Source organism: Balaenoptera ricei, chromosome 17 (genome assembly GCF_028023285.1).
Source record: "Balaenoptera ricei isolate mBalRic1 chromosome 17, mBalRic1.hap2, whole genome shotgun sequence".
Lineage (NCBI taxonomy): Eukaryota > Metazoa > Chordata > Mammalia > Artiodactyla > Balaenopteridae > Balaenoptera > Balaenoptera ricei.
This window is the reverse complement of record NC_082655.1, coordinates 38865920-38880128: the sequence shown is the minus strand read 5'-3', so window position 1 is coordinate 38880128 and position 14209 is coordinate 38865920. Positions and strand designations below refer to the sequence as shown.

The 14209-nt window shown below is 42.7% G+C and overlaps 1 protein-coding gene across 2 annotated transcripts in view; it reads left to right on the top strand.

Moving 5' to 3' along the window:
- The first annotated feature begins 543 nt into the window (after positions 1-543).
- LAPTM4B (lysosomal protein transmembrane 4 beta) overlaps positions 544-14209 on the top strand; it is a 68439-nt gene continuing 54773 nt past the window's right edge. Inside the window, exon 1 of one of the 2 annotated variants that reach the window (XM_059901736.1) lies at positions 544-866. In XM_059901736.1, coding sequence (XP_059757719.1) covers positions 768-866 — 99 coding nt within the window. In that variant the 5' untranslated portion in view covers positions 544-767. The remainder of the gene's footprint in view (positions 867-14209) is intronic. The other variant, XM_059901735.1, reaches the window with a different exon arrangement.

Below are 14209 nucleotides of genomic sequence, written 5' to 3'. Positions count from 1 at the left end.
ACAGAGACCGTGTGGCAGTAATTGGCTTGATGATTGTTTAGAGCTGCAGTTATGATTAAAAATGCTACTTGAAGCACAGCAAGGATGTCCTTGACACGCAACCTATTTTCTGGGAAAAGATTACTACCACAGTAATTGAGCTGGGAAGCAGAGACAAATTGCTCTTGGCAGCTTCAGCGGAGTTTCAAAGCACTGCAGTTGACTGGAATCACCCCTACTGTTTTCCCCCCTCCATCCAGTCTACAAGATAACAGTGATGGCACCTACAGATTATCTGCAAGATACAAGTGGAAGGAGAAAAAAAACCCCACAACCAACTAGACTGTAAAAGAATCTCGAATCCATGACAGAGTTACACAAATGACCAAATGAAAGAGGAACTCCACTGGGGGACGACTCCGGGACCGACCGAGAGTGCAAGATGATTTATCTATTTACAATGAGCCGGCGGCGCCAGCAGCTGGCCGGAGCCTGCGGTGACATCACGGGGCCCGGGCGCCCGTCACGTGGTCCGCGAGCCGCTCCGCCCCCTCCTGCTCCTCCTCCTTCTCCCGCAGCCTTCCGAGCGCGGGGTCCGGCCGAAGCAGCCGCTCCGAGCTCTCGGGGGAGGCGCGGAGCAAGGGCCCGCGGGCGGCGAGGGGGGTTGGGAGCGCGAGCGGGAGTGGCCGAGGAGCCGGCAGTAGCCGCGCGGCGGGCCCGGGCCAACGCGGCCGAAGCTCCTGCAAAGTTGGGCGCGCGCTCGCGCCACTGCGCCGGCGGTCCGAGCGATGAAGATGGTGGCCCCCTGGACGCGGTTCTACTCCAACAGCTGCTGCCTGTGCTGCCATGTCCGCACCGGCACCATCCTGCTCGGCATCTGGTACCTGGTGAGCGCGGCGGGCCTTGGCGAGCCCCGGGGCGCACCTGCCAGGGAGGAGGGCGGGCGCCCCGCACCTCGCCGGGCCCCCGGCCCGGGCCCCCGCCTCGCTTTTCACGCCCTCTGGTGCGGCTTCGGGGTTGGGTGATGCCAGCGCTAATCCGCCTGAAGTTGTATTATTAGAAACTTAATTCTCCGGGCGAGCGGGTCAGCGATGCCCCGTGCTCAGCAAAACTGTGGTGAGAGGTGCAATCAGGGCCGGGAGTTCGGGGCGTTTCGGGGGTGCGGGAAGGCAGGGGGCGCCGGAAACCCCTCAGCTGGGAGCCGGCTCGGCCGCGGGGAGCTCCGCGGTTTCCGGTGAAAGTGCACTCGGTGGTCAGAGAACTCCGATCCGGTCTACGGAGCACGTGCTTTCCTTTCCTTTCTTCTTAGCAGCACCCGCTGGGCTTTGTGTTTCGACGGGTCCCGACAAACGTCGAGGCGGTGACCGGGCACCTCGTGCTACCCCCAGTTGTCGGCCCGGGTTGCGGGCCCGCGTGCCTATTCTCCCTGCCCGCATCTGGCCTCGGGTTTGCTGTCCAGCCTCCTGCGCACCTTCACATCCCGAGTGGAAATGGCTGGGGGCTCTTGACCCACACGTTTGTTGTAAAGCCCTTACTCTAGGAAGGGACTTGCTTGTGATTTATTGCGTTTCAGTCTGCCCGGGGCAGCCATTTTACACCCACTTGATTTCCTGCCCCTTTACAGATGATCCCTGTACCTTCTTAGCCGACACCGGAGGAGGCAAATCTGGTTTGTCTTTAGGTTGGAGCTTTTAAGATCTTATTTGTATGGGGAGCAGTGATTATCAGGGGCAGTGAGGAAACCTGATGGAGTCTTGCCCTGTGCCAGCTCCAGGTTGGTTGTTGGCCCCCAGAAGACTGCACTTACACTGAGTCGGATTCCACTGCATTTCAGTTTGGTTCACACTACGATGGAGAGTTAGACCCGAGCCTTTTTGCGGTGAATATCTCTGCATCATGAGGAAACACCTTAAAAGTGGTAGTAAGATGGCATAAAGAACTTTTTGGTGGGAATAAATTCTTTTCTTCTTAGTCATCATAGTTTTTTGGTCGGTTCATAATTCAGTTTTTTGATGTATATGGACATTATGTCGAATTGTGAACTCGTTTGTTGTGTCATTTTAAGCAAAACATCCCCCCGTCCCACATGGTGTTCTCTGTGCTATTTATAGTTTCAAGTTTCCTTTAGTCTGTGCCTATCACAGGCCACACAATAGAAATATTTGGCCTTGAAAGCTTTCAAACAGATCTTTGGTATGTGTGGGTTCTTACTGTGCGGTGTGAATGCAGATAGAACATCTGCGTATTGGCTCAACCCTGATTTTGCCAAAAGCAAAGAAATCTTTACAGAAATTTAAAATTACAGCGGAAGGATAGTGGGTGGCCTCGAAATAGTGCTTTTATTGATGATCAAGACAGACAATTTTATACACATGTCTTGTGTCCTCCTTGAAAATGTTTAAATCTGCAGACTTGCAAGTACATCAGTGAATGTAATTTGTAAAATCTAGGGCACTGCATTAGGCAAATGGACTACATGATCTACAGGAAAGGTAAATCTACTTTGAGCCCTGCTGTTGGCTGTAATCCAACTAAACAGTATTGGTGTGATAAAAGGAGAGTAGTACTCACATGCTCTGTCTATGGCTTGGGCATGCTCTTTGGGGAAAGTAGTTATTGGTATGCATGTTTTATAGCATTTGGAAATATATGGCTTTTTGAAAGATAATTAGAAAGCTTTCCAGCAAATGTGAATAAGAATGCCACTTTAGGTAAACCTAATATATGAGAAACCTGCTGCTGGTCATCTTTATAAGTCTGTTGCATTTCACAAAACAATTTAAACTTTTGAAAAAAAACTAGTGAGTTTCCCTCATACCTTTAAATATAATTTGGTTATCCAATACATTGATTAACATGAACATTTTTAAGATGAAGGAGCCAAAGAATAAGGCATCTCTTCCTCCTTACCTTACCCCCTCACCCCACCAGCCATCTGGATGGGATGGGGTTACTTATCAGAAAGGGGGAGAGTTTTCAGGAAAAAAAAAAAAAAGGGTAGGAGTATAGATAGATATTCAAAAAAGAGTCCACTAGAAAGGATAGGTAAAGTGGATCTGTTTTTACGCATTTTCTAATTGTTTCCTACATGACCATTTACTAAGGTCCTGTGTTCCAGGGACTATACTAGATAACTTTTTTTTTTTTGCCACATCCCACGGCTTGTGGGATCTTAGTTCCCCGGCCAGGGGTCAAACCTGCACCCTCGGCAGTGAAAGCGCAGAGTCCTAACCACTGGACCGCCAGGGAATTCCCTAGATATCTTGACTTGAAAAAAACCAAAACGAACAACGTAAGAGCTGTGAGTTGAGTTTATTCAGTGTCTTACTGTGTAAGATAACCCAGAAGGCAGCCTCTCAGCTCTGAGAAACTGTTCTGAAGAGGTAAGGGAGGAGCCAGGGTATATGAATTTTTTGCTGTGAAAAAACCTGTAGTCGAAATCAAAAGGTGACTTTTAATCACAAAGAACAGGCATCTCAGGTTGATGATTTTAGTGCTTTTCTATGTATGGGAAGACACAAGAATCTGGGGTCATTGAAATTTTTCCTTAGATATGTATCTTCACTATCTTGGGGCAGGCATCCAAAGCACAGACTGCTTCCTGTTTGTCTCCATCCTGAATTCCCCTCAGGCCCACAGTCAGTGGGTGATTGCAGTGGCTAATGGCTTGATCCTTGTAGAACTGGAATAGCAGGCAACATTTTTCTCTACAATGCTTTTTTTTTTTTTAATTTATTTATGGCTGTGTTGGGTCTTTGTTTCTGTGCGAGGGCTTTCTCCAGTTGTGGCAAGCGGGGGCCACTCTTCATCGCGACATGCGGGCCTCTCACTGTCGCGGCCTCTCTTGTTGCGGAGCACAGGCTCCAGACGCGCAGGCTCAGTAGTTGTGGCTCACGGGCCCAGTTGCTCCGCGGCATGTGGGATCTTCCCAGACCAGGGCTCGAACCCACGTCCCCTGCATTGGCAGGCAGATTCTCAACCACTGCGCCACCAGGGAAGCCCTACAATGCTTTTTTTTTTAAATTTTATTTTTAAAAACTTAAAAAAATTTTTGGCTGCGTGGCGCCGCATGTGGGGTCTTGGTTCCCCGACCAGGTATCAAACCCACGCCCCGTGCAGTGGAAGTGCAGACGGAGTCTTAACCATTGGACTGCCAGGAAGTCCCCTCTCTGCAGTGCTTTGCATAAGCTTAATTTTTATGTCTTGGTGAGGTAGATTTTTTTATTCCCGTTTCATAGATGAAAACTGAGGCTAAGAGAGCTTAGGTGATTTACTTAAGATTGGCTTGTGGTTTGAGTGATGTTTTGGTCTGTGCTGTTTCCACAGTTTAACCTTTTAAAAGTTGAGTGTGTGTTTTGTTTTTGCCTTGGAATTATAAAGGTTTCCTTCAGTCCAGGGGAAAAAAAAAAGCATATTGATTTCAGGTATTTGTATTAGAGATCTGTTTGTTTTGCTTTGTTTTAATTTTTCCTTTAAATTGAGGCATAATTTACATATGGTGAAAATCACAGATATTAGGTGTACAGTTCATTGACATGACCAATGCATGCACCTTTGTAACCCACACCCTTAGAGAACATTTCCAAAACCCCAGAAAGTTCCCTTGTGCCTCTTCCAGTATACCCCTCCACTGGCACCCCGACCCCATAGGTGAGTTTTGCCTATTCATATAAATGGAATTATACTGTATGTATTCTTTTGTATTGGGTTTCTTTAACTTAGCATAATATCTTTTAGATTCATTCGTGGTTTTGGAGTGTATCACCAGATTGTACCTTTTTATTGCTGAGTATTATTTTGTTGTATGAATATACCACAGTCTGTTTATTCATTTGCCAGATGATGGACGTTTGGGTTATTTCCATTTTGGGGCTATTATGGATAAATCTGCTCTGAACATTCTTGCAAAAAAGACTTTGTGGACATCTGTTTTTATTTCTCTTGAATAAATACCTAGCAGTGGAATTCCTGGTCATTGTGTGTTTTAACTTTGTAAGAAACTGCCAAGGGGTTTTCCAAGTTGCCATTTTACACTCCAGCCATCAGTGTATGAAGTTCAGTGGGCGTGTAGTGGTAGCTCCTGGTGGCTTTATTTGAGTTTCCCTCATGACTAATGAGGTGGAACAGTTAATCTTTGCTTCTTGACTAATTATATATCTTCCTTTGTGAAGTGCTATTGATTGCCCATTTTTTTTATTGGGTTTTGTCTTTTTTTTTTTCCTACTGATTTGTAAGAACTCTCTATATTTTGGATACCAGTCCTTTGTTAAACATATACCTTGTGAATATTTTCTCTCAGTGTGTGGCTTGCCCACTCATTTTCTTAATGGTATATTTTGATGAACTGGAGTTTTTAATTTCAGTTAAGTTCAACTTGTCATTTTTTTCTTTTATGGTCAGTACTTTCTGTGTTTTAAGAATCTTTGCCTACCCTGAAGTTGTAAAGATATTCTTATATTTTCTTCAGAAGCCTTACTGGCTTTAGCTTTTATATTTATATCTGTGGTCTATCTCTAAGTTTTGTGTTACGATGTGAGGTAGAGGTTTGTGTTTATTTTAAAAGGCAGTTTAATCATTAAACCTAAAAAAAAGTTGATTTATCACATAACCTTTAATAGCTACAAATGTTTTTAGAAAGACAAGTAAGATGCTTGTCCATCTTCACAGAGAATGAGGACTGACTTGTCCTGGTTTCCAGAGGGATCATGATATGAAAGAAATACTTAAAGCAGAATGATTGCTATGCAGGCTTTTGGAGTTTCCTCTCTTTCTTCAACAAAACTTAATATTCGAAGCCTGAATCCATTAACTTTCTCCCCAAATTTGCACATACTCGAGTCTCTCTTGTCGTGGTCCAAACGCGGGTTGGAAAAGAATTTCCAGACACAAGGCAGAATGTAAAGAAGATAGAATTTATTAGAGGGAAGGGTCACTGCCAGAAGAGCGGGCCGACTTCCTAGTAGTCTGGGAGAGTCAAGCCCGAACATGTGCTGTTGATCAGTTTTTATAGCCAGAAAGCAAAGGAATGGTCCGAGGTGAAAATTTTGTTTACTTATTGGTCAAGGCACATATACCTTCCTTCTGTAGGTTGGGAGTGGGACAGGGCATATACCTTTCCTTATTTGGGACAGGTCCCGTTGCCCAGGTGGGCTCAGGAATTTCGTAACCATCGCAACGTGGTGGCGAGGGAGATTAAGAGTCCGGTAGGGGGTGTAACGCTGAAACTTTTTCAGGCAGGGTGGTCCTTTGTCCTTGGAACACCATTGTCCTTAGAACATCACATCTCTTTCACCCTCTATCTAGATTTCCCAGTTTAGCTGCCTCTGTTTCCCTTGCCATCTGAATCTCATCCTTTATTCCATCTCCATGTCCTATTGATTTTTGCTCAACCTCCTGATTACCTTATTCTGTCCTGTTCTTATTCTTGCTACCGTTTCCCTCGTTTAGGCTCTCATTAGCACTCACTTGGCTATTATAATAGAATCATAACTGGTCTCCCTGCTTCTAGCCTTGCCATCAATAATCCATTTTTTTTCAGTCCATTACAAATGCAGTTTCCAGAGGTATTTTTCTCAAACACAAATATGAGCTTGTTATCTTACTCCTAAAAAATGTTGGCTTGGGCTTCCCTGGTGGTGCAGTAGTTAAGAACCCGCCTGCCAATGCAGGGGACACGGGTTTGAGCCCTGGTCCGGGAAGATCCCACATGCGCGGAGCAACTAAGCCCGTGCGCCACAACTACTGAGCCCACGTGCCACAACTACTGAAGCCTGCACGCCTAGAGCCCGTGCTCTGCAACAAGAGAAGTCACTGCAATGAGAAGCCCACGCACCACAACGAAGAGTAGCCCCTGCTCGCGGCAACTAGAGAAAGCCCGCGCGCAGCAAGGAAGACCAAACACAGCCAATAAAAAAATGAATAAATTAAAAAAAAAATGTTGGCCTACAATCAGGGAGATGTGTGTATTTCATGACCTGTGTGTTTCAAGTCAGCTTAAATTGGCTTACACAATTAACAAGTGCAGTGGTTTCCACCACACCCCTTTCCCCCTTTCTCCCATCCCTTCCCCTTTCAGGTTATCTTCCTTTAGGATACAAATGGCCAGCCAGTACTTAAGCCCTGGGTCCTGAGATTCATTCAGATTTGATAAATGTAAGTTATCTGTCCACTCCTGAGCCAAATAGGCCAGGGTTATGTGACTAGAGTATACTGAATTTAGGTCTGGGATATGCTTCCCTTAAACTATTTATTGACTAGGAGAGATGTGAGCCGGAGGTAGGGTTAACTTAAAACACCAGCTTGAGAGTGGAGAGATGAGGCATCAGATACTGTTACTGGGAGGAAGAAAGAATGTTTGGAGAATAATACAATAAAAAATCCCTGCTATACTCTTTATGCTAAAGACGGCATTTCTTGTGGAATATGTTTTGCCATCAGGACCTGAGTTTCTCCCTACACAACCAAGCATACTTCTTCCTTTGTAGTTTCTTTCATCGTTTTATCAGATAATTTTCTTATTGTGTTTTTAAAAGTGGTCCTGGTAGTTGGAAGAATCTGTCATTGACACCTGGGATAGGTCCCCCTTTGTGCATATCATCCTTTTTATTATAATCCAGGTGTGTTTTAGGAGGTTAGTTATTCAGCAAATACATACTGAATGCTTCTTTGTGCCAGGCATTATTCATAGGGGAGTTGGCCATATATCAGACTATAAAGGATGAAAGAGCTCAGGGTCTCATTGGCTGGTCTCATTGGCTGTTCTCATTGGCTTTATGACCTGGCCTGTCAAATAATCAACTAGTTCACTTTGAAAGTCACAGCTTGCTTGTGTACCCAAGCCTGGTGGGTTCTTTTTGTATCCTTAGAAGTCCTGGTGCAACAACTATTGATTTTTGTCTGTATAGTAATACTGGATAGTAAAACCGACATCTTGCACTTGTAGAGTGATTGATAGTTTTCAGTGGACTTCACATTTCTTATTTAGACCTCAAAGCAGCCCTGGGGTCAGGCACGATGGGTGGTGATATGCTCCTTTAAGATTAATAGTTTCTTTCCAGCTGTCAGATTCTTTAACTTGGTCTGTAAGTCCAGGGCAAAATAGGGGCTAATTCATAATATTTGTGTAATCCTGATTACCTAATGTTTTCCCTACTATATTAGATTGTAAAAGACTGAAATCATAAGCTAAAGAGTATGGATTTTATTCTGTAGGCAGTGGGGAGGCACTGAAGAATTATGAACAGGTGTGATAGGGTGAAAGCAATTTTTAAGGAAGATTGAAAGGACAGGCTCTTTTATAGATGGCTGGGAATCTAGGCAGGGTGTGGTACAGCCTTCCGGATAGGAGATGTAGCAATGTCAGTTCTTCCCAGCACAGGTCTCTCATTTGCTAATGATGCAAATAATATGGATGGGAACTTTGATCAGTTAGTCAGTGATACCATTGCCATCCACATTTTCTACGTCTGAATTCAGGAATCGAACAGATTTGGACAGAGAGGGATACTGGATTTTTGAGAGATGTCTAATGAGCCCCTTTTTAAAAGTATAGGCCTCCCTACCCCCAAATGTAAAGGATCAAGGGAAGTTCTATGAAATATTGTCTGGTGAAGATTTCAGTGGTATTTAATACCTTTTTTAACTTTTATCTCATGTTATCAGATGTTCATCAGAACCATCTACTTTTTTTTTTTGGCCATGCCGCGCGGCTTGGGAGATCTTAGTTACTCGACCAGAGATCGAACCCAGGCCCTCGGCAGTGAGAGTGCCGAGTCCTAACCACTGGACTGCCAGGGAATTCCCTCATCAGAACATTTTAAAGACCAAGAAATAAAGATTGCCATCATAGTGTTTATTAATATCAATCTCTCTGGGTCCCACTTTAGATACGTCTAACGAACTAACAAAGCATCAAGTGTTAAAGTGGTTAACATGAGTTTTGCACCGTGATGTGTATATTAACTGTGTGATCTATTTGTTTTGTCAACTTACGTTGAATCTTTGTCAGGAAGGAAGAGGTCTCATTTTTCCCTTCCCACAGTACCCCCTTTGTGGCAGATATATTGTTGTTCATAAAGGGATGCTAGTGGAAGTAATGGGGGAGCCCTAGCAGCATAAATCACTGCTTTCTCCACTTCCTCCCGGCTCCCTTGGCTCTTTTAATAGAGCTTCTGGAGCCTTGATGAGAGTTCTTAAACAGCTATAAACTGGTTTTTTACTTGAAGCAAAATAAAAATTAAGCAAAGATCACACTTCTTCATTTGGTCCTAACAAGCTCCCCCCCCACCGCCCCCCACCACCAAGGATTTGAACCTGTGCCCCCTGCAGTGGAAGTGCAGAGTCCTAACCGTTGGACCACTAGGGAATTCCCAGTTCTAACAACTTTTAAAGGTTTAGAGTTGCCTCTTTGCAGCTGCAGCTTCCAAGGGAAAATTATTTCTCAGGAACATATGTAGGGGCCAAAAATTGCTTGAGGAAATATAATTTCAAATTATTATTAAAAATAAGCTTGAGTGTTTGTATTAACCTTTGAGCTGCTAAAATTACACAGCTAGTTGGTTCCATGGTGAGGGATGGTGAAGCAATAACGCTTGGTACAAGTAGCTGCTGACATCTTTGTTGACTAACAGTAGAGGGCTTGGGGCTGCCGAAGTGGAGGTGTTATTGGTTGGAAGAAAAGAATCACTTAGGGGGTTACCTGGGTAAGGCCAGATGGGACACATCAGAGTGTGGCCTTTCCTCAACCTTGTTGGACCAGAGGTTGGATCTTGTCAATGCCCTAAAGTTGAATGGCTGATTCACACTGACTAAACTTATAGTAGACTGACACATAAAGCCAGAATGCCAATTTATTAATATTTGATGGGGAAATATAATCCTCATGGAAATGAATACTCCTATCCTTAGGCCTATGTATTCTTTTCCTGCAGAGGACACTAAATTATGATTGTCAGTGATCTGAGTACTTAATAGCTTTTCTTAAAGACAGCCTGGTGAGGCCAGCTTCACAAAAGAGAGAGCATTCAGGACTGAAAGGAGCAAGTCTCCAGGCCGCGACAGTGTGTCTTCTTCCAGCTGTGAAAGAGGGGTTTGCTTCTTGGATAGTACTTTCTGTCATCTCAATTTTGATCTAGGATGAGTGTCCCCCTTGCCCCCCTTTTAAGGTGGCATTGGATTCTCTGATAATCTGGTCTTTTCTCTTTTGTGTTAATATTTAACCTCTGTATTTGCTATGGTATAGATAAAGTGTTGTGAACAGAGGTGCAAAAATGCAGTTTATTTCTCGCTTGCGTTAACAGGGAGGATTGGCAAGCTTTGTTCCGTGAGGCCATCCAGAGACGACCCAGGCTGGTGGGGTAGTTGTGCCATCCTAAATGTGCTGACTCCTCTGGGTCTAGGAGGCTGCTTCCTTTATCCTTGTCTGCGTGGTTGGAGACATCTCATCAGCACCATGTTTGTGTTCTGGCCTGCTAGAAAGGAGAAAAGGCACCTGGAGGACAAACAGCTTCATTTTTTTAAGGATGTGAAGTGGAAATTGTACGCATTGCTGTCACTCATATCCCAGTAGCCAGAAACAAGACATACGACCTAGCTGCAAGGGAAGCTAGGAGATATTATCTTTAGCTGGGCATTGATATATCCAGATAAGCCTATTACAGTGAAAGAAGGGGAGAACGGATTCCAGGGATTCCAGGGGCATCTACTAATCTGACATGACACCTAACGGCAGCCTTATTGCTGAGATCCTGTTGCCCAGTGGGCACCCAGTACTAATTATAGGAGGCTTGAATTCCAGTCTACAAAACAGTACTTGTTGGTTCTCAGTACTTCAGTTTTCCTCTCTAAATTGGAGTTAATAATTCTAACAATAAACAATTGCAAATAATTATTAAAAAGTATCACAAAACAATTTAAGCAAGTCATAAAATAGTTGCAACTATGGATAAAACTAAGTAGTATTCAAACACAAATGCATTTCTCCCAAGGTGTGCTGCTTAATGGAGTTTTTAATTGATTGTTAAAAATTATTTTAAAGATAAAATGAGGGTACATGGATAACATTTTCAGTATGAAAACACATAGTCATCTATGTAAGAAATCAAATGCAGCTAGCTTATGGATCAGAAAACTATAACTGTGCTTATGGATAAGGACTTCCCGTCTCAAAGGAAAATCATTGTAGAAAATTTATGCCTAGAAGGAATGGCGATGTGTATCCAGTTTCTTTCTTCCCTCCTCCCTTCTTTCCTCCTCTTTTAACAGATTTGAGAACTTCCTGTGTGTTAGGAACTGTGAGGTGCTGGCAATGCAATGGTGATTCAAAATAGACTCAATCCTTGCCAACATGGAATCTATGGTCTAGTAAGAAGAAATTACCAGTAATTAATATATATTAATTAGTAATCACACAAATAAATATTGGAACATAATTGTGATAAGTGCTGTGAAGGAGAATGTAAGGCATGTGAGAGAGTTTGGGGATGAGTGACCTTGTTGGGGAGCCTGGCAATCTTTGTCTTTAACTGGAGAAATTAGCCCATTTACGTTAATAGTGGTTAATATATTAGGACTTATATTACTCCTTGTTTCTGTTTTTCTGTCTGTTGTTGCCATCTTTCATATTACCTGAATTTTCTCTTATCCATTTTTTTGCCTATCTGCTATTTTTTATTTCTATTATTTTAGTGATTCACTCAAGAAATGTTAACATATGTACTTATCAGAGTCTAGACTTAATAATATCTTTGCCTTTCTTTTGAAGAAGTTCTTTAACTCTGGTCATTTCTTGTATGTTAGTGTCTTTTTTTTTTTTAAACTCCCCCAAGACACTGATCTATACAATCAGTGTTTGCTTAGAGTTACCCACATATTTACACCTCTGTCCATCATCTTCTCTTTTTTTGCAGTCACTCTAATTTTTATTTTAGAAATGGATATTTTAATACCCCAAATGTGGAAAGTACGTGATCCATCATTTTCTTTTGCACCTCAGACCTGCTGTCTAGGATCACTATCCTTCTGTCTGATGTACATATTAAAAATTTTCCTTTAGTGAAATCTGTTGGTGGCAAACTCTGACAGTTGTTCTTTGAAAATATCTTTATTTGGCTCGAGTTTTTGAAAGATATTTCAATCCTTGGTTGAGAGTTATTGTCTCAACACATTGAAGCTCCTTCCAAGTCTCTTGACTTCTGCTTTGCTGCTGAGAGGTCAGTTGTCAGTCTTGCTGACATTTACTTCTGATTCATTAGGTCTGGAGTTGGTCTTGTGGGTCTGCATTAGTAACACACTGGGGATGATGCTGAAGCTGCAGGTCTACCACACTTTTGGTAGCAATGGTTTGTGGACTGATACATTTCGGATGCTAATTTCCTTTTCCTAGAATCTTGCCTATGTAGTTAAAACGTTGACTATTTGTATTCCTTCAAAAGGTATTGAACAAAACAAGTAACTGAAGGCTTGGTGATAAGAGTCAAAGTACAGTTACAAGGAACGAACTTAATTAAAAAAAATTTTTTTTATTTTACATTGGAGTATAGTTGATTAACAATGTTGTGATAGTCTCAGGTGTACAGCAGTGTGATTCAGTTATACATATACATGTATCTATTCTTTTTCAAGTTCTTTTCCCATTTAGGTTGTTACATGTAATACTGAGCAGAGTTCCCTGTGCTATATAGTAGGTCCTTGTTGGTTATCCATTTTAAATATAGCAGTGTGTGCATGTCAATCCCAAACTCCCTAACTATCCCTTCCCCTCACCCTTCCCCCCTGGTAACCATAAGTTCATTCTCTAAATCTGTGAGTCTGTTTCTGTTTTGTAAATAAGTTCATTTGTATCATTTCGTTTTACATTCCACATATAAGTGATATACTTCTCTTTCTCTGTCTGACTTACTTCACTCAGTATGACAATCTCTAGGTTCATGAATGATGCTGCAAATGGCATTACTTCATTCTTTTTAATGGCTGAGTAACATTCCATTGTATATATGTACCACATCTTCTTTATCCATTCCTCTGTTGATGGACATTTAGGTTGCTTCCATGTCTTGGCTATTGTAAACAGTGCTGCAGTGAACATTGGGGTGCATGTATCCTTTTGGACCATGTTTTTATCCGGATATATGCCCAGGAGTGGGCTTGCAGGATCATATGGTAGCTCTATTTTTAGTTTTTTTAAGGAACCTCCATACTGTTCTCCATAGTGGCTGCACCAATTTACATTCCCACCAACAGTGTAAGAGAGGTGGGAGTGGTACCTTCCCTCCACACCCTCTCCAGCATTTATTGTTTATGGATTATTTTTAATTTTACATTTTATTTTTATTTATTTATTTGTTTGTTTGTTTATTTATTTATTTTTGGCTGCTTTGGGTCTTCGTTGCTGCCTGCGGGCTTTTTCTAGTTGCTGCGAGCAGAGGCTACTCTTCCTTGTGGTGCACGGGCTTCTCATTGTGGTGGCTTCTCTTGTTGCGGAGCACGGGCTCTAAGCGCGCGGGCTTCAGTAGTTGTGGCATGCAGGCTCAGTAATTGTGGCTCACGGGCTCAGTAGTTGTGGTGCACAGGCTTAGTTGCTCCGCGGCATGTGGGATCTTACCGGCCCAGGGATCGAACCCATGTCACCTGCATTGGCAGGTGGATTCTTAACCACTGTGCCACCAGGGAAGTCCCTGTTTATGGATATTTTGAGGATAGCCATTTTGACTGGTCTGAGGTGATATCTTGTAGTTTTGATTTGCATTTCTCTAATAATTAGTGATGTTGAACATCTTTTCATGTGCCTCTTGGCCATCTGTATGTCTTTGGAGAAATGTCTATTTAGGTCTTCTGCCCATGTTTTGATTGGATTGTTTGTTTTGATGATATTAAGCCACATGAGCTGTTTGTACATTTTGGAGACTAATCCCTTGTTGGGCACATCATTTGCAAATATTTTCTCTCAATCTGAGGGTTGTCTTTTTGTTTTGTTTATGGTTTCCTTTGCTGTGCAAAAGCTTTTGAGTTTAATTAGGTCCCATTTGTTTGTTTTTATTTCCATTACTCTGGGAGACGGATTGAAAAAGATAATTGCTGTGATTTTTGTCAGAGAGTGTTCTGCCTATATTTTCCTCTAAGAATTTTATAGTGTCCGGTCTCACATTTAGGTCTTTAATACAGTTTGAGCTTATTTTTGTGTATGGTGTTAAAGAATGTTCTAATTTTATTTTTTTACATGTAGTTGTCCAGT